This window comes from Salvelinus sp. IW2-2015, linkage group LG26 (genome assembly GCF_002910315.2).
Source record: "Salvelinus sp. IW2-2015 linkage group LG26, ASM291031v2, whole genome shotgun sequence".
Classification (NCBI taxonomy): domain Eukaryota; kingdom Metazoa; phylum Chordata; class Actinopteri; order Salmoniformes; family Salmonidae; genus Salvelinus; species Salvelinus sp. IW2-2015.
The window spans coordinates 25,413,747-25,437,142 of record NC_036866.1 but is presented as its reverse complement, the minus strand read 5'-3'; the positions used below and the strand labels follow the sequence as shown (position 1 = coordinate 25,437,142).

The 23,396-nt window shown below is 40.9% G+C and overlaps 1 protein-coding gene across 1 annotated transcript in view; it reads left to right on the top strand.

Annotated features, from left to right (window-relative positions):
- The window catches only part of LOC111953096 (ras-specific guanine nucleotide-releasing factor 1-like), a 40,356-nt gene extending 17,466 nt beyond the window's left edge, over nucleotides 1–22,890 (top strand). The window contains exons 11-27 of the mRNA XM_023972194.2: nucleotides 2,300–2,363; nucleotides 2,617–2,759; nucleotides 2,889–2,971; nucleotides 3,099–3,347; nucleotides 4,454–4,824; nucleotides 5,084–5,206; nucleotides 17,995–18,171; nucleotides 18,349–18,455; nucleotides 18,562–18,674; nucleotides 18,827–18,887; nucleotides 19,095–19,198; nucleotides 19,354–19,438; nucleotides 19,553–19,750; nucleotides 20,001–20,080; nucleotides 20,208–20,325; nucleotides 20,423–20,491; nucleotides 20,676–22,890. Coding sequence (XP_023827962.1) covers nucleotides 2,300–2,363; nucleotides 2,617–2,759; nucleotides 2,889–2,971; nucleotides 3,099–3,347; nucleotides 4,454–4,824; nucleotides 5,084–5,206; nucleotides 17,995–18,171; nucleotides 18,349–18,455; nucleotides 18,562–18,674; nucleotides 18,827–18,887; nucleotides 19,095–19,198; nucleotides 19,354–19,438; nucleotides 19,553–19,750; nucleotides 20,001–20,080; nucleotides 20,208–20,325; nucleotides 20,423–20,491; nucleotides 20,676–20,768 — 2,238 coding nt within the window. The 3' untranslated portion in view covers nucleotides 20,769–22,890. The remainder of the gene's footprint in view (nucleotides 1–2,299; nucleotides 2,364–2,616; nucleotides 2,760–2,888; nucleotides 2,972–3,098; nucleotides 3,348–4,453; nucleotides 4,825–5,083; nucleotides 5,207–17,994; nucleotides 18,172–18,348; nucleotides 18,456–18,561; nucleotides 18,675–18,826; nucleotides 18,888–19,094; nucleotides 19,199–19,353; nucleotides 19,439–19,552; nucleotides 19,751–20,000; nucleotides 20,081–20,207; nucleotides 20,326–20,422; nucleotides 20,492–20,675) is intronic.
- The last annotated feature ends 506 nt before the right edge of the window (nucleotides 22,891–23,396 follow it).

Here is a 23,396-nt window from a genome sequence, read left to right as displayed (position 1 = left end):
TTGTGCGCAAGAAAAAGCTCCGTGAAACTTTAGGGTCCACTCATTCAGACTGCTCTTACTTCCTAATTTTTCAGAATACAAGACTGAAACACTTTCTAAAGACTGTTGACATCTAGTGGAAGGCATATAAACTGCAAGTTGAGTCCTAAGTCAAGAGATACTGTAATGGCATTGAATAGAAAACTACAAACCAAAACMAAAACTTCCTGAATGGATTTTCTCAGGTTTTCGCCTGCCAAATCAGTTCTGTTAAACTCACAGACACTATTTTAACAGTTTTGGAGACTTTAGAGTGTTTTCTATCCAAATCTACCATGCATATCATATCTTCTGGGCCCGAGAAACAGGCCGTTTAATTTGGGCATGCATTTCATCCAAAATTCCGAATGCTGCCCCACACCCTAGAGAAGTTAAATAGTACCTACAAAACACCAGTCTCAACGTCAACAGTGAAGAGGTGACTCCGGGATGCTGGCCTTCTAGGCAGAGTATCTTTTATTTTTATTGACCAGTCTAAGATATGGCTTTTTCTTTGCAACTCTGCCTAGAAGGCCAGCATCCCGGAGTCGCCTCTTCACTGGTGTCGTTGAGACTGGGGTTTTGTGAGTACAATTTAATGAAGCTGCCAGTTGAGGACTTGTGAGGTGTCTGTTTCTCAAACTAGACACTCTAGTGTACTCTTCTTCTTGCTCAGTTGTGCACTGGGGCCTCCCACTCCTCTTTCTATTCTGGTTAGAGTCATTTTGCGCTGTTATGTGAAGGGAGTAGTACACAGCATTGTACGAGATCTTCAGTTTCTTGGCAATGTCTCGCATGGAATAGCTTTCATTTCTCAGAACACCAATAGACTGATGAGTTTCAGAAGAAAGTTATTTGTTTCTGGCCATTTTGAACCCACAAATGCTGATGCTCCAGATGCTCAACTAKTCTAAAGAAGGCCAGTTTTATTGCTTCTTTAATCAGAACGACACTTTTCAGCTGTGCTAACATAATTGCAAAAGGGTTTTCTTATGATCAATTAGCCTTGTAAAATGGTAAACTTGGATTAGCTAACTCAACGTGACATTGGAACACAGGAGTGATGGTTAGTGATAATGGGCCTCTGTACGCCTATATAGATATTCCATTAAGTCGATCAGCCGTTTCCAGCTGCAATAGTCATTTACAACATTAACAATGTCTACACTGTATTTCTGATCAATTTGATGTTATTTTAATGGACAAAAAATTTGATATTCTTTCAAAAGCAAGAACATTTCTAAGTGACCCCAAACTTTTGTACACTAGTGTACATTTTTCTATACTCATCCAATCTGTTACGTGGACTTATTGCACCCATTACTGAAATGGTTGTCCAGTTAAGTTGGTTCATATCTTAGTCTTCCCAACCTTGCAGTCATTCATTCAAAATGTTAGATATACCCACTCTGGCTGGATTCCAATAGGAATTGCACATCACTTTGCAAGCCATCATAATGTGACTTTCAGGCCTGAAAACCTTGAGTTTCAGGCCACTGTATTAGGTTAAAACTAGGCCCTTAAAAGAAGGCCTTATTAATTAATAAATCCTTTTACTGCACTGGGCTAAATCAGGGTCACACAGAGTGTTTCTTGGTAGTCTTAAACAAATCTACTTTGTAACAAAAGTATACACCTCACACACATGTTTATAGGTAAAAAAAACAAAAAAACACCTGTACCATGTCAGATATAGAGTTAAAATGTGTACATTGTAAGTTTTCATCCCAAAATTATACTTTATATACATCACAGAAGACTGAAATAAAATAAAAAACCGTTTGACATAGAAACACCGGATTTCCAGCTGGTTTTTGTAAAGGTTTATTAATTATGAAATGATGATAAGTATTAATACAATTCCACCCATGAGGCCACAAGAGGGCGATTTAAAAATATATATATTTGACCTTTATTTAACTAGGCAAGTCAGTTAAGAACAAATTCTTATTTTYGATGACAGCCTAGGAACAGTGGTTTAAATGCCTTGTTCAGGGGCAGAATGACAGATTTTTACCTTGTCAGCTCAGGGATTTGATCTTGCAAGCTTTCAATTACTAGTCCAACACTCTAACCACTAGGCTACCCTGCCGCACCAGTTTTGGTCAGTTGGTCATTTGACTGTATCTGATTTCATCTGTTTATTGACCTGTAGTCCTACACGTGTTGAAAGTTGTTGAGCTACATAATAATGTCAGTGATATTGTTATTGATTATTCAGTAGTGGAGGGGATTTATGGAATGTGGTTGTGAGTGTGCTAATGCATATTGTTGTTCTCAGAATGGCGTGGTCTCTCTTATTGACTGCACTCTTCTGGAAGACCCCGAGGGGACAGATGATGAGTGTAAGCACCACAATGTTTCATTCCTACCTCACTGAAATATGGAGCATGTATACGGTGCTGTATAATGTATGATTCCTGTATACACAGTGTAAGATATGGTACAAGATGTAGTGGCACAATTTGATGAGCTATACTATAGACTCCCTGGAAGTTTCATCTGTTCTTCATCATTTAGAAGTACAATAAACCTCTCATTTATGCCATAGTAATGACCCATTTCTCCTATTCACCTCTGTTTTTGTTTTGCCCAAAGCCAAACCAGACAAGGGTGTACAGGACATGGAGCATCTGGACTTTAAGATCGTGGTGGAGCCTAAAGAAGGCCAGTCGTTTACAGTGATCCTGGTGGCCTCCTCGCGGCAGGAGAAATCTGCCTGGACCAGTGACATCAGCCAGGCACGTTTGTTCTGCTCTGCATGCATTGCATCTGTCTCTCTCCACCAGGGAGACATGGGTGTCTGTCTGCAGAGTGACTGTACTCACACCTTTCCTCTCCCTCATTCCTTCTCTTCTTCTCTCTTACAGTGCATAGACAACATCCGCTGCAATGGGCTTATGATGAACGCATTTGAGGAGAACTCTAAAGTCACCGTGCCACAGATGATCAAGTGAGCCCCATTCACAATCACAGCAAAACAGTCAATGAGATGTTCATGCAACAGGCAGATCTTTGTGATGTCTTTATTTGTGTGTTCTAGTGTTTTCATATGTGTTTGTGTGTTTTTCTGTGAGCAGGTCCGACGCCAGCCTGTACTGTGACGACGTGGACATCCGTTTCAGTAAGATGATGAACTCGTGTAAGGTGTTGCAGATCCGCTATGCCAGCGTGGAGAGACTCCTGGAGAGGCTGACAGACCTGCGCTTCCTCTCCATTGACTTTCTCAACACCTTCCTGCACTCCTACCGCGTGTTCACCAGCGCCAACGTGGTGCTGGACAAACTCATCACCATCTACAAGAAACCCATCAGTGCCATCCCAGCCCGGTAAGGCYATAAAGGAGCTGCTAGTGCTTTAGCCTTGACTTTGACAAACACAGTCAGCAGAATGTCTAGATCTATCTCATGCGTGGTGCTTTAGCTGTTTAAAGAAGATACATTGTCAGTGTTTTTGCATTGCAATGTCCCCGACACAGTAAAGAGGGCTGTAGTTAGGGCTGATGACGATAACATCTCCTGACAGGCCCAGCAGCCTCTGGCCTCCTCTGGCTGCCTCTATCTCTTTTAGCCCACCACTGATTCCCTCACAGCTCTACTTCCACAGCCCACAGTATTAGGTATTTTTAACCACGTCCTGTGTCTGTGTGTCTATGTGTGTGTGTGCATTTATGTTTTGATGTGGGTGGGTGGGTGGGTGGGTGGGTGCGTGCGTGCGTGTGTGCGTGTGTGTGAGGGAAGGTGAGGTGAGGTGAGGTGAGGAGAGGTCATGTCTGTGTGTGTCAGTGTGGTGTGTTCTGTGTGAGAAGGCAGTAATTGGGCCCAGACTCTTTTCCTGCTTGCCTAAGAGCGTCTCAGCGGGGCTCTGTCGCTGTCACCTTAGCAACCGGTCTCTCTGCTGCAGGACCCCACCCTCCCCTGGTCTGCAGAGGATCTATAGTATGAAATATTTATGGTCCGTGTTGTCGGCCAGAGCAGAGCAGACCCCTTCTCCGGCCTAGGATAGTGAGCCCAGCTCCCAGGCTCTTATCAGGGGGAGCCCCCTCCCCATGCCCACACCCTGCAGCATGTTCTCCTGTGGAGCCTGTCATGTCTCTGTGAGCCACCGCCACTCTGATGCTTGTGTCAGCAGCATGGCTGCTCGCTCGCRGTGTCACTTGCTGTGCTATTTATGGGAACTCGTGAGGTCTCGAGGACGGTGGCAGTGAGTGGGAGAGGGCTTCTGCAACATTGTATCAGATTTTTTACTTTTATTGCAGAAACACCATGTTGCCTTGTATTATCGCTGTTGACAATGTATTGATTTCTATATTTAACACAGAAAGACATGTATAATTCAGATGTCTTAGATATTTGCAACACACTGAAGTACTGAAGTACATAGCTACAATACACTCTTCTGATTAGAATAAAATGTGTTGTTTTCCCTGATGCAGATCCCTGGAGTTGTTCTTCGCCAGCAGTCAGAACAATAAACTCCTATATGGGGAGCCACCCAAATCCCCCAGGGCCAGCCGTAAGTTCTCCTCCCCCCCTCCCCTGGCCATCACCAAGACATCGTCCCCTAACCGCCGCCGTAAACTCTCCCTCAACATCCCCATCATCACTGGGGGCAAGGCTCTGGAACTGGCCGCCCTCAGCTGCTCCTCCAACGGCTATGCAAGCATGTACTCCTCCATGTCCCCCTTCAGCAAGACCACCCTGGACATAAACAAGTTATATGTCACCAGTCCCATCACCAGCAAGATCCCTGCTGAGGGAGAGGGCAAGACRGACAAGGCAGAGGAGACCACTGTGTCTAAACAAGGTAAGCCAGCTAATCTGCACTGTGGAGATGGGGGGATTTATGTCCTTATTGATGCTTCTAAAGAGGAATGTTGGGCTATTTATTTGAATATAGAATGAGGGTTCAGAATTGTAATCATGACATGTGTCTAGAATGTGGTATTTACTGACCTGTTTTGAATCATGACAGGTGTCTAGAATGTGGTATTTACTGACCTGTTTTGAATCATGACAGGTGTCTAGAATGTGGTATTTGCTGACCTGTTTTGCGCTTGGTGTAGATATTTCAGTTCCAGAGGAAAGTGACATTGACCAAAGCCAGAGCGATGATGCAGACCCAGAAACGTCTCCTATCAAGTCACCAACCACCCCTCAAAAAAACGTGAAGTGCAAAAACTCCTCAGGTACATTGTGTCCCAGACAGCACAGTGGTGTTGTTATCACTCATGCCATGATACCAGAGCACCTGAATCACATGCTGGCAAGCCACCTGCATCCTCCTCTCAGCCAAAATACCATATTTGTGACCGACCGGCTCAAATCGATATTATGTAGGAAAATTTGAAATTGCGTTTTTTATATTGGATAAAAGTAGAGACTCAGAGTTACAAAATGGTATATCATACACTACAGTTGAGGAACAATGGAAAGTTATTTTTCTTTGAAAGTTGGTAAACTTGTAAACTTACTTTTGAGAAAATGGCCTTTTAATGTTTTGGTACTACTATTGGAGAGCCCTCTTTGTCTACACCCATTCAGCATCGTCCACACCCTCTTAAACTTTAGCCCCACCCATCTCTTTAAGGGTTGATCCGAATGTACTAACAGCAGTCAAGCACCCTAGCTAACTACTTCCAGACATCTAAGTGAGAGAGAACAGCTCACTGAACATTACTCGCCCAAGTAGACCTGGTTAGGCTGTTATGTTTTCCAGAGCATTGGTGACTGCAACTGTCTTGTCAGATTGTCCGTTCATAAATTTAGAGCGTTTCGCATTCAGAGCGCATACCGGACGCTTTGGCCGATCCGAACGTTCTGACCTCACAACGGAAGTCAAGCGCCGAGCTAACTGGCTAACATTGGCTAGCTTGTTAGCTACTTCCAGACACATAATTAAAGAACACCCCACTCTGACCATTTTACTCGCCCTAGCAGAGCTGGTTACCCAGCCATCACAGTGATTCAGGGCCAGCTCCGGCTGARAGTCGGGGCACTCAGCTGAGAGTCAGACTCGRCCGACGTCATGTGGCCCRAGTCTGAGCCGCCTTCGGCAGTATTACTTATGGCTGGGATGCAGGGATTGAGTTTGGGCYGATTCCRGTGTGAGTTATCTGGCMCAAATRTATTACTTGGGGCTCGGGCGGATTCCGGTGATAGTTATCTGGCCCAAATGTATCACTTGGGGCTCGGCGATTGGGGCTACTCTCTTGCAGATGATTACCCAGGCTGCTTTATATCATTAACTTTTCATTATTATATATTATTTTTCATTGTTTCTGTGATCAAAAAAGACAATTAACATTTACATGAAATTCTTTAATAAGAGTCCTGTGTAGTATTTTAGTATTTTGATACTTTGTGCAAGGCAATTGATAAGCATTAAAAACTTTGTGGATGGAGCCTCCCGAGTGGTGCAGCAGTCTAAGACACTGGATCGCAGTACAAGCTGTGTTGCTACAGATGCTGGTTCAAGACCCGTGCCGTCCGGGAGACTCATGAGGCGACGCACAATTGGCCCAGAGTCGTCCGAGTTAGGGGAGGGTTTGGCCGGCCAGGATGTCCTTGTCCCATCACACTGTAGCGTCTCCTGTGGTGGGCCAGGCGCATGCACGCTGACACTGTCACCAGGTGTATGGTGTTTCCTCCGACTCTAGATGTTTTTTTTGTGGATGGGTATAATTTGTATGTAAAAAGTGTATAATAGTATTATTTAAAATGACTAAATCTGGTAATTTTGTATACATTTATAAAAATTTGCATCTAGCTGCTTCTGGTGGGAATCTGGTAAGATTCCGACAAAGTCGGCTGAATTCTGGTAGACGGAAATTAGTGGCTGGGTAGGTTGTTTTCATGTTATCCAGAGCGTTGGTGACTGTAACTGTGCTGCTGGCAACAATTAAATTCCGCTTTTTTGCCAACGTTTACTGACACTGGCCATATTCAACGGGTGTTGAGTGTTCGTAAGTTCATCAGTTATTCTGCGCTCTCTGGCACACTCAGGTGAGAGTGCTGAAATCGGAGTAGATGGCGAGACTGAATTTACGAACTCACCCAAAATGGTTACTTGCATAGTGGAGTATTTTGTTAAGACATGTAGCTAGCTAGCTCTGCAGGTAGCTAACCAACCAGGTTCAATGTTAGCTAGCTAACATCAGGCTATAGCTAGTCAAGCAAATAGCTCTGAGATACGAATAATAAGATCATACACGTAATGTGAGCTGGCGAGCCAACCAGCTAATGTTAGCTAGCTAGGTAGACAATTAACCATAATCACAACTCGTGACGTTACTATCCTGCATGAATCTGCAGGTAGCTAAGCAACCAGGTTCAATGTTAGCTAGCTAACATTAGGCTATAGCTAGCCAAGCAAATGGCTTTTTCTGTCAAAATTAGAACATATGTGAAAATGTAGCTAGCTAGACTATCTTACCCGTATACATCATTCAAGGTCTCCTGTCGGTTGCCATAGTTGCCCTTAGTTTGAACAGGTGTTTTCTCAATCTCCTTGATTTCAATTCCACTGATTTCAAAACTCAGTCCTCCAGAAAGTGGAGAGCAACCCTTATGCATTTTTAATTCACAAAACATTAAAAAAGCCACGCTAGATAAGATTACCTAGACATACTGACCAGCTCAAATAGACAGAAGCTTGCTATATGGCAGAACAATCCCAACTCATCTCTCGGCATGTCCAGCCCACTCGTTATCTCAGCCAATCATGCCTAGCGGGAAGGTTGCGCACTTTTTCTGTGGCTAAACCAATTGAACAATTTTATTCGTATTTACAAATGGCATACACGTTTGTTATTAACTTCTCTGCGCTACGGATCCCTTTTACGAGATCATTTTCCTAAACAACCCTGAATTGCAGGGCGCAAAATATTACAAAAAATATTTATAATCATGCAATCACAAGTGAAATATATCAAAACACAGCTTAGCTTGTTGTTAATCCACCTATTGTGTCAGATTTTGAAAATATGCTTTACAGAGAAAGAAATCCAAGCTTTTGTGAGTGTATCAATCAATGCTAGAACAGCTAGCCCCAAATTAACATGGTCACGAAAGTCAGAAAAGCAATAAAATTAATYGCTTACCTTTGATAATCTTCGGATGTTTGCACTCACGTGACTCCCAGTTACACAATAAATGTTATTTTTGTTCGATAAATATTACTTTTATAACAAAAAAATGTCATTTGGGTTGCGCGTTATGTTCAGAAAACTACAGCCTCGTTCCGGTGTTGAAAGGCAGAAGAAAATTCCCAAACGTATCAGATTCAAAAATATTACTAAGAATATTTATAATCATGCAATCACAAGTGAAATATACCAAAACACAGCTTAGCTTGTTGTTAATCCACCTATCGTGTAAGATTTAGAAAATATGCTTTGCAACGAAAGCAATCAAAGTTTTTGTGAGTGTATCAATCAATGCTTGAACAGTTAGCCTTATATTAGCTTGGTTAGCTTGGTCACGAAAGTCAGAAAAGCAATCAAATTAATCGCTTACCTTTGATAATCTTCGGATGTTTGCACTCACGAGACTCCCAGTTACACAACAAATGTTATTTTTGTTCGATAAATATTACTTTTATAACAAAAAAACGCCATTAGGGTTGTGCGTTATGTTCAGAAAACCAAAGCCTCGTTCCGTTCGACGAAAATTCAAAAAAGTATCCGTAATGGTCGTAGAAACATTTCAAATGTTTTTTACAATCAAGCCTCAGGTTGTTTTTAACAAACATAATCGATAATATTTCAACCAGACCGTAATCTATTCAATAAGAGAGAAAAGAAAATGGTGAGCTTCCCTCTCGCACGCAGGAACTATTCAGAGGACACCTGACTACTTTTGAAAAATCTCGCTCATTTTTCAAAATAAAAGCCTGAAACTATGTCTAAAGCCTGGTCACAGCCTGAGGAAGCCATTGGAAAAGGAATCTGGTTGGTACCCCTTTAAATGGAAGAAAGACGGGCCAGGAAACACAGATTAAAAAATTTAAAAAATCACTTCCGGGTTAGATTTCCTCAGGTTTTCGCCGGCAGAATCAGTTTTGTTATACTCACTGACAATATTTTGACAGTTTTGGAAACTTTGTAGTGTTTTCTATCCTCATCTGTAAATTATATGCATATTCTACGATCTGGACTTGAGAAATAGTCAGTTTACCTTGGGAACGTTATTTTAAAAATAAATAAAAATCTGACCCCTAGCGTCAAGAGGTTTTAAGGCACATGGCACAAGTTCACATGTTCAAGAAGGCGTTTCTGCCAAAAAACGCATTTTGATAAAAACAAAAAAATTACGTTCAAACGGCTCTCCTGTCAAGTACTGACCCGCAACATACGTTTAGTTTCCTGAAACTGGTCACATTTTTCAATGACTCAAACATGCTCTCCTGTTAAATAGAGTCAGTGATAAGAAATCAAAACATACAGTTTTAAGGGGTTGTTACTTTTATTTTATTTTTTATTTCACCTTTATTTAACCAGGTAGGCCAGTTGAGAGCAAGTTCCCATTTACAACTGCGACCTGGCCAAGATAAAGCAAAGCAGTGCGACACAAACAATAACACAGAGTTACACATGGATTAAACAAACGTACAGTCAATATATATATATATATATAATATATACTGTGTGTGCAAATGAGGTAAGATTAGGGAGGTAAGGCAATAAATAGGCCGTAGTGGCGAAGTAATTACAATTTAGCAATTAAACACTGGAGTGATAGATGTGCAGAAGATGAATGTGTGAGTAGAGATACTGGGGTGCAAAGGAGAAAAAATAATAATAACAATATGGGGATGAGGTAGTTGGATGGACTATTTGCAGATGGTCTATGTACAGGTGCAATGATCTGTAAGCTGCTCTGACAGCTGATGCTTAAAGTTAGTGAGGGAGATATGAGTCTTCAGCTTCAGTGATTTTTGTAATTCGTTCCAGTCATTGGCAGCAGAGAATTGGAAGGAAAGGCGGCCAAAGGAGGAATTGGCTTTGGGGGTGACCAGTGAAATATACCTGCTGCTAAGGTGAACAGTGAGCTGAGATAAGGCGGGGCTTTACCTAACAAAGACTTATAGATGACCTGGAGCCAGTGTGTTTGGCGACGAATATGAAGCAAGAGCCAGCCAACGAGAGCATACAGGTCACAGTAGTGGGTAGTATATCGGGCTTTGGTGACAAAACGGATGGCACTGTGATAGACTGCATCCAATTTGCTGAGTAGAGTGTTGGAGGCTATTTTGTAAATGACATCGCCGAAGTCAAGGATCGGTAGGATGGTCAGTTTTACGAGGGTATGTTTGGCAGCATGAGTGAAGGAGGCTTTGTTGCGAAATAGGAAGCCGATTCTAGATTTAATTTTGGATTGGAGATGCTTAATGTGAGTCTGGAAGGAGAGTTTAACAGTCTAAACCAGACACCTAGGTATTTAGAGTTGTCCACATATTCTAGTCAGAACCGTCCAGAGTAGTGATGCTGGACGGGCGGGCAGGTGCGGGCAGCGATCGGATGAAGAGCATGCACTTAGTTTTGCTTGCATTTAAGAGCAGTTGGAGGCCACGGAAGGAGAGTTGTATGGCATTGAAGCTCGTCTGGAGGTTAGTTAACACAGTGTCCAAAGAACGCCAGAAGTATACAGAATGGTGTCGTCTGCATAGAGGTGGATCAGAGAATCACCAGCAGCAAGAGCGACATCATTGATATATACAGAGAAAAGAGGTCCCGAAAATTGATTTGAATTGGTCGATGAATACGGCTACATAGTATTGTCTTTTATCGATGGCGGTTATGATATTGTTTAGGACCTTGAGTGTGGCTGAGGTGCACCCATGACCAGCTCGGAAACCAGATTGCATAGCGGAGAAGGTACGGTGGGATTCAAAATGGTCGGTGATCTGTTTGTTAACTTGGCTTTCGAAGACCTTAGAAAGGCAGGGTAGGATAGATGTAGGTCTGTAACAGTTTGGGTCTAGAGTGTCTCCCCCTTTGAAGAGGGGGATGACCGCGGCAGCTTTCCAATCTTTGGGTATCTCAGACGATACGTAAGAGAGGTTGAACAGGCTAGTAATAGGGGTTGCAACAATTGCGGCGGATAATTTTAGAAAGAGAGGATCCAGATTGTCTCACCCAGCTGATTTGTAGGGTTCCAGATTTTGCAGCTCTTTCAGAACATCAGCTATCTGGATTTGGGTGAAGGAGAAATGTGGGAGGCTTGGACAAGTTTCTGTGGGGGGTGCAGAGCTGTTGACCGGCGTAGGGGTAGCCAGGTGGAAAGTATGGCCAGCCGTGAAGAAATGCTAATTGAAATTCTMAATTATTGTGGAATTATCGGTGTTGACAGTGTTTCCTAGCCTCAGTGCCGTGGGCAGCTGGGAGGAGGTGCTCTTATTCTCCATGGACTTTACTGTGTCCCAGAACTTTTTGGAGTTTGTGCTACAGGATGCAAATTTCTGTTTGAAAAAGCTAGCCTTTGCTTTCCTAACTGCCTGTGTATATTGGTTCCTAACTTTCCTGAAAAGTTTCATATCGCGGGGGCTATTAGATGCTAATGCAGTACGCCACAGGATGTTTTTATGCTGGTCAAGGGCAGTCAGGTCTGGAGTGAACCAAGGGCTATATCTGTTCCTGCTTCTACATTTTTTGAATGGGGCATGCTTATTTAAGATGGTGACACTACCGTTCAAAGGTTTGGGGTCACTTAGAAATGTCTTTGTTTTTGAAAGAAAAACCAAAAAATGTTGTCCAATAAAATAACATCAAATTGATCAGAAATACAGTGTAGACATTGTTAATGTTGTAAATGACTATTGTAGCTGGAAACGGCAGATTTTTTTATGGAATATCTACATAGGCGTACAGAGGCCCATTATCAGCAACCATCACTCCTGTGTTCCAGTGGCACGTTGTGTTATCTAATCCAAGTTAATCATTTTTAAAACGGAAGCAATTAAACTGGCCTTCTTTAGATTAGTCGAGTATCTGGAGCATCAGCATTTGTGTGTTCGATTACAGGCTCAAAATGGCCAGAAACAAATAACTTTCTTCTGAAACTCATCAGTCTACTATTGTTCTAAGAAATGAAGGTTATTCCATGCGAGAAATGACCAAGAAACTGAAGATCTCGTACAGCGCTGTGTACTACTCCCTTCACAGAACAGCACAATCTGGCTCTAACCAGAATAGAAAGAGGATTGGGAGGCCCCGGTGCACAACTGAGCAAGAGGACAAGTACATTAGAGTGTCTAGTTTGAGAAACAGACTCCTCACAAGTTCTCAACTGGCAGCTTCATTAAAGAGTACCTGCAAAACACCAGTCTCAACGTCAAAAGTGAAGAGACGACTCCGGGATGCTGACCTTTTCCTTTTCTTTTCTTGTGCTTTTCTTTCAAAAACAAGGACATTTCTAAGTGACCCCAAACTTTTGAATGGTAGTGTATATAAAGTGCCTTCGGAATGTATTCAGACCCCTTTGAGTTTTTTCCACATTTTGCTACGTTACAGCCTTATTCTAAAATGAAAAAAAATAATCTTTAGTAATCTTCTCACAATACCCCATAATGACAAAGGAAAAACWGATTTTTTAAAAAATGTTTGCAAATTAATTTAAAATAAAAAACAGAAATATCTATTCAGACCCTTTGCTATGAGACTCAAAATTGAGATGCATCTTGTTTCCATTGATCATCCCTGAGTTGTTTTTACAACTTGATTAGAGTCCACCTGTGGTAATTTCAGTGGATTGGACATAATTTGGAAAGGCACACACCTGTCTATATAAGGTCGCACAGTTGACAGTGCATGTCGAAGAATTGTCCGTATAGCCCCGAGACAGGATTGTGTCGAGGGACAAATCTGGGGAAGGGTACCAAAAAATGTCTGCAGCATTGAAGGTCCCCAAGAACACAGTGGCTTCCATCATTATTTAATGGAAGAAGTTTGGAACCACCAAGACTCTTCATAGAGCTGGCCGCCCGCCAAACAGAAATCGGTGGAAAAGGGTCTTGGTCAGGGAGGTGACCAAGATGGGACTGGGAGACTAGTCAGGATCGAGGGAAAGAAGAACGGAGCAACGTACAGAGAGATCCTTGATTATAACCTGCTCCAGAGTGCTCAGGACCTCAAACTGGGGCAAAGGTTCACCTTCCATCAGGACAACGACCCTAAGGACACAGCCAATACAACACAGGAGTGACTTCGGGACAAGTCTCTGAAAGTCCTTGAGTGGCCAGAGCTTGAGAGGATCTGCAAAGAAGAATAGGAGAAACTCCCCAAATACAGGTGTGCCAAGCTTGTAGCGTCATACCCAAGAAGACTCGAGACTGTAATCACTGCTAAAGGTGCTTCAACAAAGTACTGAGTAAAGGGTCTGAATTCTTATGTAAATGTGATATGTCAGGGTTTTTTGAAAATAACAATAGAAAAAATGTCAAAAGAACCGTTTTTGCTTTGTCATTATTGGGTATTGTGTGTAGATTGATGAGGGGGAAAAACATATTTAATGCATTTTAGAATGAGGCTGTAACCTATCAAAATGTGGAAAAAGTCAAGGGGTCTGAATAATTTCTGAAGGCAATATATATATATATATATATATATATATATATTTCCTTCAGAAATTACTATATATATATATAGTACCAGTCAAAAGTTTGGACACACCTACTCATTCAAGGATTTTCCTTTATTTTTACTATTTTCTACATTATAGAATAATGGTGAAGACATCAAAACTATTAAATAACACATTTGGAATCATGTAGTAACCAAAAAAGTGTTAAACAAATCAAAATATAGTTTAGATTTTAGATTCTTCAAAGTAGCCACCCTTTGCCTTGATGACAGCTTTGCACACTCTTGGAATTCTCTCAACCAGCTTCACCTGGAATGCTTTTCCAACAGTCTTGAAGGAGTTCACACATATGCTGAGCACTTGTTGGATGCTTTTCCTTCACTCTGTGGTCCAACTCATCCAAACCATCTCAATTGGGTTGAGGTCGGGTGATTGTGGTGGCCAGGTCATCTGATGCAACACTCCATCACTCTCCTTGGTCAAATAGCTCTTACACAGCCTGGAGGTGTGTTGGGTCATTGTCCTGTTGAAAAACAAATGATAGTCCCACCAAGCGCAAACCAGATGGGATGGCGTATCGCTGAAGAATGCTGTGGTAGCCATGCTGGTTAAGTGTGCCTTGAATTCTAAATAAATCACAGACAGTGTCACCAGCAAAGCAACCCCACACCACATTCAGAGACTTGTCCCGAAGCCACTCCTGCATTGTGCTGGTTGTGTGCTTAGGGTTTTTGTCCTGTTGTAAGGTGAACCTTCACCCCAATCTGAGGTCCTGAGCGGTCCTGAGGTCCTAAGGAGTTGCTTCCGTCTGGCCACTCTACCTTTAAAACCTCTTAAGGATCCGCTGCTTTTTTTCAATTTTCTCCTAAAATGACATACCCAAATCTAACTGCCTGTAGCTCAGGCTCTGGATCAAAGATATGCATATTTTTTGAAAGAAAACACTTTGAAGTGTGTGGAAATGTGAAAGGAATGTAATAATAATAATATTACACAATAGATCTGGTAAAAGATAACACAAAGAAAAAACCAACCGTTCTTTTGTATTTTTTTGTACCATCATCTTTGAAATGCAAGAGAAAGGCCATAATGTATTATTCCAGCCCAGGTGCAATTTAGATTTTGGTCCCTAGATGGCAGCAGTGTATGTGCAACGTTTTAGACCGATCCAATGAACCATTGCATTGCTGTTCAAATTTTGGTATCAAGACTGCCCAAATGTGCCTAATCTGTTTTTTAATAACTTTTCATGTTCAAAATTGGGCACTCTCCTCAAACAATAGCATGATATTTTTTCACTGTAATAGCTACTGTAAATTGGACAGTGCAGTTAGATTAACTTCTCTGCGCTACGGATCCCTTTAGCGGGATCATTTTCCTAAACAACCGCTGAATTGTAGGGCGCAAAATATTACAAAAAATATTTATAATCATGCAATCAATCAGTCAGATTTTGAAAATATGCTTTGCAGCGAAAGCAATCCAAGCTTTTGTGAGTGTATCAATCAATGATAGAACAGCTAGCCCCAAATTAGCATGGTCACGAAAGTCAGAAAAGCAATACAATTAATCGCTTACCTTTGATAATCTTCGGATGTTTGCACTCACGAGACTCCCAGTTACACAATAAATGTTATTTTTGTTCGATAAATATTACTTTTATAACAAAAAAACGCCATTTGGGTTGCGCGTTATGTTCAGAAAACCAAAGCCTCGTTCCGTTCGACGAAAATTCCAAAAAGTATCCGTAATGTTCGTAGAAACATGTCAAATGTTTTTTATAATCAATCCTCAGGTTGTTTTTAACAAACATAATCGATAATATTTCAACCGGACCGTAACCTATTCAAAGGAACTAATCAAAGGACACCTGACTACTTTGAAAAATCTCGCTCATTTTTCAAAATAAAAGCCTGAAACAATGTCTAAAGCCTGGTCACAGCCTGAGGAAGCCATTGGAAAAGGAATCCGGTTGATACCCCTTTAAATGGAAGAAAGACGGGCAAGGAAACACAGATTTAAACATTTTAAAAATCACTTCCGGGTTAGATTTCCTCAGGTTTTCGCCTACAGAATCAGTTTTGTTATACTCACAGACAATATTTTGACAGTTTTTGAAACTTTGGAGTGTTTTCTATCCTAATCTGTACATTATATGCATATTCTACGATCTGGACCTGAGAAATAGTCTGTTTACCTTGGGAATGTTTTTTTTAAAATTATTATTAGAAAATCTGACCCCTAGCGTCAAGAGGTTAACAAGAATGTAAGCTTTCTGCCAATATCAGATATGTCTATGTCCTGGGAAATGTTCTTGTTACTTACAACCTCATGCTAATCGCAGTGCTGCAGAGATGGTTGTCCTTCTGGTAAGTTCTCCCATCTCCACAGAAGAACTCTAGAGCTCTATCAGAGTGACCATCGGGTTCTTGGTCACCTCCCTGACCAAGGCCCTTCTCCCCTGATTGCTCAGTTTGGCCGGGCGGCCAGCTCTAGGAAGAGTCTTGGTGGTTCCAAACTTCTTCCATTAAAGAATGATGAAGGCCACTGTGTTCTTGGGGACCTTCAATACTGCAGACATTTTTTGGTACCCCTCCCCAGATCTGTGCTTCGACACAATCCTGTCTCGGAGCTCTACGTACAATTCCTTCGACCTCATGGCTTGGTTTTTGCTCTGACATGCACTGTCAACTGTGGGACCTTATGTAGACAGGTGTGTGCCTTTCCAAATCATGTCCAATCAATTTAATTTACCACAGGTGAACTCCAATCAAGTTGTAGAAACATCTCAAGGATTTGAATTTAATCAATTTTAGAATAAGGATGTAACGTAACAAAATGTGGAAAAAGTCAAGGGGTCTGAATACTTTCCGAAGACACTGTGTATATATATATATATATATATCTTATTCATGTTATTTCCTCTACCTCTGTTTTTCTAATAAATAGTCAAAAGTGATATAGAAAAATGCTTCTTTGAGTGTTCTATGCCTATTCAATTGTCAGTGGAATGGTGCATACACTGCAGAAATGCTCAATTCTGTGTGCAGTGATCTCTGCCACACAAGATAAAATTCATGCAGACTAATTCGGTGTAGAGAATATGAACATGCAGGGAAAGCCAACGCTAGGAATGAGTAGGTGTTGGGGATACTTGTGTCATAGCAACTACAGTATGAGCGTGTTTCCCTGCCTGCCGCCCCCGGTAACGAGGTTGTTTTAGTACAAGACAGTCAGTGAAGAAAGCTCTGCTGTCTGTCTTCCTGCTCTAAGGACAGAATGTACACCAGGTCAAAGGTGAATCGAAATCTGCCATAATTTGCATTAACAGTACCGGGGACGGCAGGTAGCCTAGCAGTAACGAGCATTGGGCCAGTAATGGAAAGGTTGCTGGTTTGAATCCCTGAGCCGACTAGATGAAAAATCTGTTGATGTGCCCTTGAGCAAGGCACTAAAACCGAATTGGTCATGTAAGTCGCTCCACTAAATTGTACTCAGATTTGTTTTATATTACTCTCACCATAAAGCTCAATTGATTTTATTTGTTAATGAATGGTTATTGTAAGTCAGTGTGCAGACAGTGTGCACAGAAACCAGTCCATTCTTCCATTATGCTGATATTGGTGGCTATATTTAGCTAAACCCATCTTAAATATCAAAGCCTCATGTATAGTCTATGTTCTACTGGGAGAGAATGTGGTGCTCTTCGATTCTGCTGCCCTCTACTGGAGACAGAATAAATGAAAACCTGTCCTGTTACACAATGAATTACACTGACACAATAGCTAATGCCTTTTTGGGTAAGATCCATTTAGTTGCATATCAAGATTAATGTTGCTTGCTAACCGTTGTCAACTACCTCTTAAATCTCAGCGAAAAGGTTAGAGTTGCAGTACCTACTGAAGTAGTAGTGACCCACTGGACACAGACGTCCGTTTAACGTCTAGTATTGATTTAAATTTGGTTGAATTGTCAACTATTGTGAATTCAATGTGAAGTCAACAAAAAATGTCACCATGTCATTGGATTTAGGTTAAAAGTTAGGTGAAAATAATAAATGCCCTTACGTTGATACATTTCTCCACGTTGATTCACTGTCATCATATAGATTTTTGGGGGTTGAAATTATGTGGAAACAACGTTGATTCAACCCGTTTTTGCCCAGTGGTTAGAGACCCATAAAGAGCATTTCATGCAGCTGACACTATCATGGATCACTTTAGTGGCTGTCCAAGTGCAGTCATAATCTCAACAATTCTATTTTATTGGCTTGGAATGGTCTTTCCATTTTATACCTACAGTACTTTATTGTAAAGGTATCAATTAAGTACACTAAAATAAATCCCATGGCATTTTACAGCCAGTATAACTGTCTCCATATTGTATCTTCCTGTAGAATTCTCCCTGTTTTCATACAACAATGGCACGGTGATGTCTTCGTGTCGCCCTGAGATGGACAACAACAACCGCAGTGCCCTCTCTGCAGCCTCCGCCTTCGCCATCGCCACGGCAGGAGCCAATGAGGGCACGCCCACCAAGGAGAAGTATCGCCGCATGTCCCTGGCCAGCACAGGTACAGTGTGTGTTAAACATCAGTTCTGTCCACAATGGGACAATTTGAATATACCACATTTTCAAAAGCATGAGAACTTTAATGTCATTTTTGTTCTTCTCAAGATTTAAAAAATCTATATAGTCATTAAAAATGTAGGTCTGATATTTACATGCCGTTTTTGATCCATTTTCCCAGGGTTCCAAACCGACCAGAGGAACGGGGACAAAGAGTTTGTCATCCGAAGGGCTGCAACCAACAGAGTCCTGAATGTTCTGAGGCACTGGGTGTCAAAACACTCTCAGGTAATACTTCCAGATACATAGTTATGATAATTCACTACTTCTAATGTAAATAGAGGAAGGTTTCCAATCAGTTAACTTTTTTGTGTACATTTGTGTTGACCTCCAGGACTTTGAGAGTAACACTGAGCTGAAGCTGAAGGTGATAGCCTTCCTGGAGGAGGTGATGCATGACCCGGAGCTGCTGACCCAGGAGAGGAAAGCAGCCGCCAACATCATCAGGTACCTACCAGCACTACCATCGCCTCAGCTTATAGACACACACTGCTAACATTGAACACATGGGCTATAACTTCTATAGGGCTGATTAACACTGATGTACAGAGTAAAGAGAAACACATTATAAAATACATACCTGTTGTATGGTCTATTAGGACCCTGACACAGGAGGACCCTGGTGATAATCAGATCAGCCTGGAGGAGGTTAAACAGCTGGTGAGTGGGATGACTGCATGTGGATCTGGCAGTAATGTAAAGAAGACACTATGTTTTACACAAGATGGCAATTGAGTCAATAGAGGACAATCTCTCCTTGACATATGTTAAGTATGTGTCTCAAGAATGTTAGAATATAGGGCAGTAGTTGTCATACCTCGCGTCTTGAGAATGGTTACGACTGATGCTCTTTTGTGTGTGTACTAGGCGTCAGTAGGGAAGGCAGAGGCGTTTGAGAGCCATTCTGCCCTGGAGATAGCAGAGCAGCTCACCCTACTAGACCACCTGGTGTTTAAGGTCATCCCATATGAGTGAGTGATACCCAAACACATGTTGTATTCTCAGTTGATGATACGTACAGACATACAATATGGGAGACATACAGTGATTTTGAATAACAACCATGCAGTATTAATGAGAACAAATTAGATGTATTTCTACTTGATCCTCCAATATTGTTTTACAGAGAGTTCTTTGGTCAAGGCTGGATGAAGAATGACAAGACTGAAAGGACACCATATATCATGAAAACAACAAAGCACTTCAATGATGTATGCAGCTAACAACGCCCACCCCCCAACATAATATTACAACTGTACATTTTCACGGTTTGGTTGTTATGCATTAGGAACATGGCTATTCCTTGTCTGTATTGCCTCTGTTAGATCAGTAATCTGATTGCCACGGAGATCCTGCGCTGTGACGATGTGACTACGCGGGTAGTGGTGATGGAGAAGTGGGTGGCGGTGGCGGACATCTGCCGCTGTCTCCATAACTACAACGCTGTGCTGGAGATCACCTCCTCCCTCAACCGCAGCTCTGTGTTCCGCCTCAAGAAGACCTGGCTCAAAGTGTCCAAGCAGGTAAGGCCACATCTCCTCACTACACACACCCAGCTCACTGATGGCTCGTAGCCTGGTCCTAGTAATATTATTACACATTTTATCATTGCACTGGGTCCTCAATACACTCTTATAAACAGCTTGTTATAACACCTCAGACCTCTATGAATCCTTATAGCGTACTACCGATTACACATCACTTTAACAATGGTGATTATACCATTGTTTTCCAACATAATATTTTGATACAGTATTTTATTTAATCTCTCAGACTAAAACCGTCATTGACAAGCTGCAGAAGTTGGTTTCGTCAGAGGGGAGGTTCAAAAACCTGAGGGAGGCTTTAAAGAAGTGAGTTTTTCTTCTGCTTGTTCTAATAACTACAAAGCCAATGTGTATCAGAAAAATTATACTGGCCATTCGGGCAGTGGCTCGATCAAAGTATTAGCACATTTTTGACTTCTGTTTTTCATTTTAGCTGTGACCCTCCCTGTGTACCATACCTGGGGATGTACCTCACTGATCTGGCTTTCATTGAGGAGGGGACTCCCAACTACACTGAGGACAAATTAGTCAACTTCTCAAAGATGAGGATGGTAAGCGGTCTCTGCTTTGTGTAATGTTACAGAGATATTCAAATGCGTTCTGTGGCTTTGTATTGTATACATGGCTTATGTTGTTATCTCTCTGCAGATTTCACATATCATCAGAGAAATTAGACAATTCCAGCAAACAGCATACAAGATTGATCATCAGCCAAAGGTAAACTTTTAAAGCTGTTTCGTGGTAACTTCTGTTATATTGTACATATAAAGAGAAACAGAAGAAAATGGCATTGGCCATGAGGGAATTCCAATTTAAAGTCTGAGTGTCGGTATTTGTCACATCGTATAGATTATCGTAGTTGTAGCCAACCTGCTGAAACTGTATATTTGTCCTGGTCTAGGCAGCACGGTATTTGCTGGACAACGGCTCTATTCTGGATGAAGAAAGCCTATATGAAGCCTCTCTCAGAATTGAGCCTAAAGTCAACAACTGAAGAGGATGACAGTTTCCCAAAGTGTAATCTCTGCTCAAAAACTATTATCATACACAGTAGACATAAACAATAGCTGGTGTTAAGTCATGTTTAACATTTTTGCTCTTTATACATGTATTGTTTTTAGATGTTATCTTATGTACACATGTTAATTTAATTGTCACATTGTTGTTGAAATATTTAATTTTTCCTCTGCAACAAGGACCATTTCACTGGGCTTATTAGAGTGATAACTAAAGTCACAATGATCTTGCATAATGGTGTGTCCTTTGTAACCAATGAAATTGATTGACACCTTTTCATACTGTGGACTTTGCACTTCCTGTAAGCACACCTGCTGCCAGGGTCCTACTGTACAGGAAATATTGTTCTCTTTACTCAAATAGATATAATGTGTTTATCTGCAACTGATGTAGCATTGTAAAAATCKAACCAGGTAAAACAACATGGACATTTTTAAACCCAAAATTGATGCGGCTAAACCAATGTGTGTTCCTTTAAATGTTCTATATCAATCCGCCTCCTCCCTGCTTTGATTATTTGCTTCCATTTGAATTTCTATCAACATTTGAGTAATCTTGTCACAGTTGAGATGTGAGAGATGTGAGAGCCACTAGCACCACAGAGCTTTGTCTTGTCGTTATGAGGACTGATTCTTACATAATAAGATATTACACTTGCCTGATACAGGAAACACTTGCTCTTAGTAGAAGTTTCTGACTTGCAGTACAGTACTGAATCTGCTCTGAAATGAATGAAGAACAACTAATATATAAGGGCATATTCACACAACAAGCTTTTATCTAAGAACCAGCAAGGTCTGGTTTCTTTTGAAAACATTGAAGTCAAGTGTGAATACACCCTAACCTAAAACACGATTAACAATATTTGTAGCTTTATTTCATTACTGTTGCATGTTGCATTGTAACAGGCGGTTAAATCACAAACCTCTTACTGTATATTTGCAGAAGTAATTCAAGTCAAGTAGCCATAAATTCAATTTTGTTTGCAGAATAAACTCTATTAATCCATGCAATTGAAATGGCTGGTAATAAACCAGTGTACGTTATATCTCCAATACGAGTGTACTTCCAGTTTGACAATGATTAGTTGGGGGTGACATCTTGTTTGACTAGGAGTTTGGGGAAGTTTGCTGCTATTCTTGGAGCATGCCATTGTAGCTGTTTCCCTTTTATAAAGCACATGTGTGTTAGCTTTCAATTTAAACTTAACGGAGCACACATATTAAAGAAAAATAAAGCAACACCCTTGAAATTGTAGTATTTTCAGGCTTTGTGATATTTGTGTACAGTAAAAGGTTGCTCCGCTATTATACTGTATCATTCAAAGACGATCTATGTCCTTTTGCTGTTCCAGTGATTGTGGAACGTGACCGTATATCACTCTGTTAAATGCATTGTTGTTTAAGAGTATGATAAAAGTAAGTGAATGAGTTACTCCGCCTGCAGCATTCAAAAGGTATTTTTGTAGTATTAGTATAAGGTAAGGGGTTACAAGAACACAGGAAAGTATTTTGTACTTTGTTGTTGTTAATTCACCTTGCTGAAATGTATGCTGTACATTTTGTACATGCAGCCCTGCATATTTCTTAATGTGGAACAGTGTCAAGTACACCTCTGAAAAGCATTGTATCCCAAGCGTCAACACAAAATGCTACAACAATTGTAATTTTGAAACCATGACTTAGAGGTAGAAGACAACTTCAAAGTGTTTTGCATATACTGTAATCCTGTCTATAATCATTCTCTTAGCAGGAATATAGTAATGTAGTGCTTATTCTGTGAATATTTGTATGTATTTTTACCATGTACAGTCTAGAAACATTTAAAGCTCATATGGCAGGCATGCAACACTGTATCAGACAATATTAAAACAATATATATACATATATATACTGTATACACTTATACGTGCACATACTCTTATAAATGAAATATTAACAAACAAACGTTTTGCTGTTAGCAATACCCAGTGGTATGAGAATTATCTTTCAACCCTTATGTTTATTTCCACAGCTTGAGAAATATTTCCAGTTTTGTAAAAAGAAAAAATGTATGTTTCCTGATTACCTCTTGCTAATAAATCTATTCTATCTCAGGGGCATTGTTGTCTCAAGTGTGTTTGTGAGAAAACAATAAAAAAAWAWAWTTCGCTCTTCTCTCACTCCCCACCCCCCTCTATCACATGCACACACCACACAAACACACACTGCCATAGCCGTGGGAAGTACGGGTGCTGGAGGTGAAAGAATTTGTGTTGTTGCAATAAAAGCTATTAAACTATTTTTGTGTTGCATTATATTATCATCATACTAGGCCCTGTAGATAGATAGATATACTACATTTTGTTTTCAACTTCAATAGCCTGTATGGAATTACTGAGAAACTGGGATACTAGATACTGTCTTATCTAATGCATATTGGAATGCACTGTATCCACATAAAATAAAACGGTAAATTCACAATGACCTGAATTTTTTTGATGTTACTGTGTCATCCATGCAGTACAACAAGGTGTTTGACATGGAGGAGTACTACCACAGACTTCAGATCTTCATTGAGAACAAGAGGATTGACCATCACAATGAAGGAAATCACAAGTTCACAA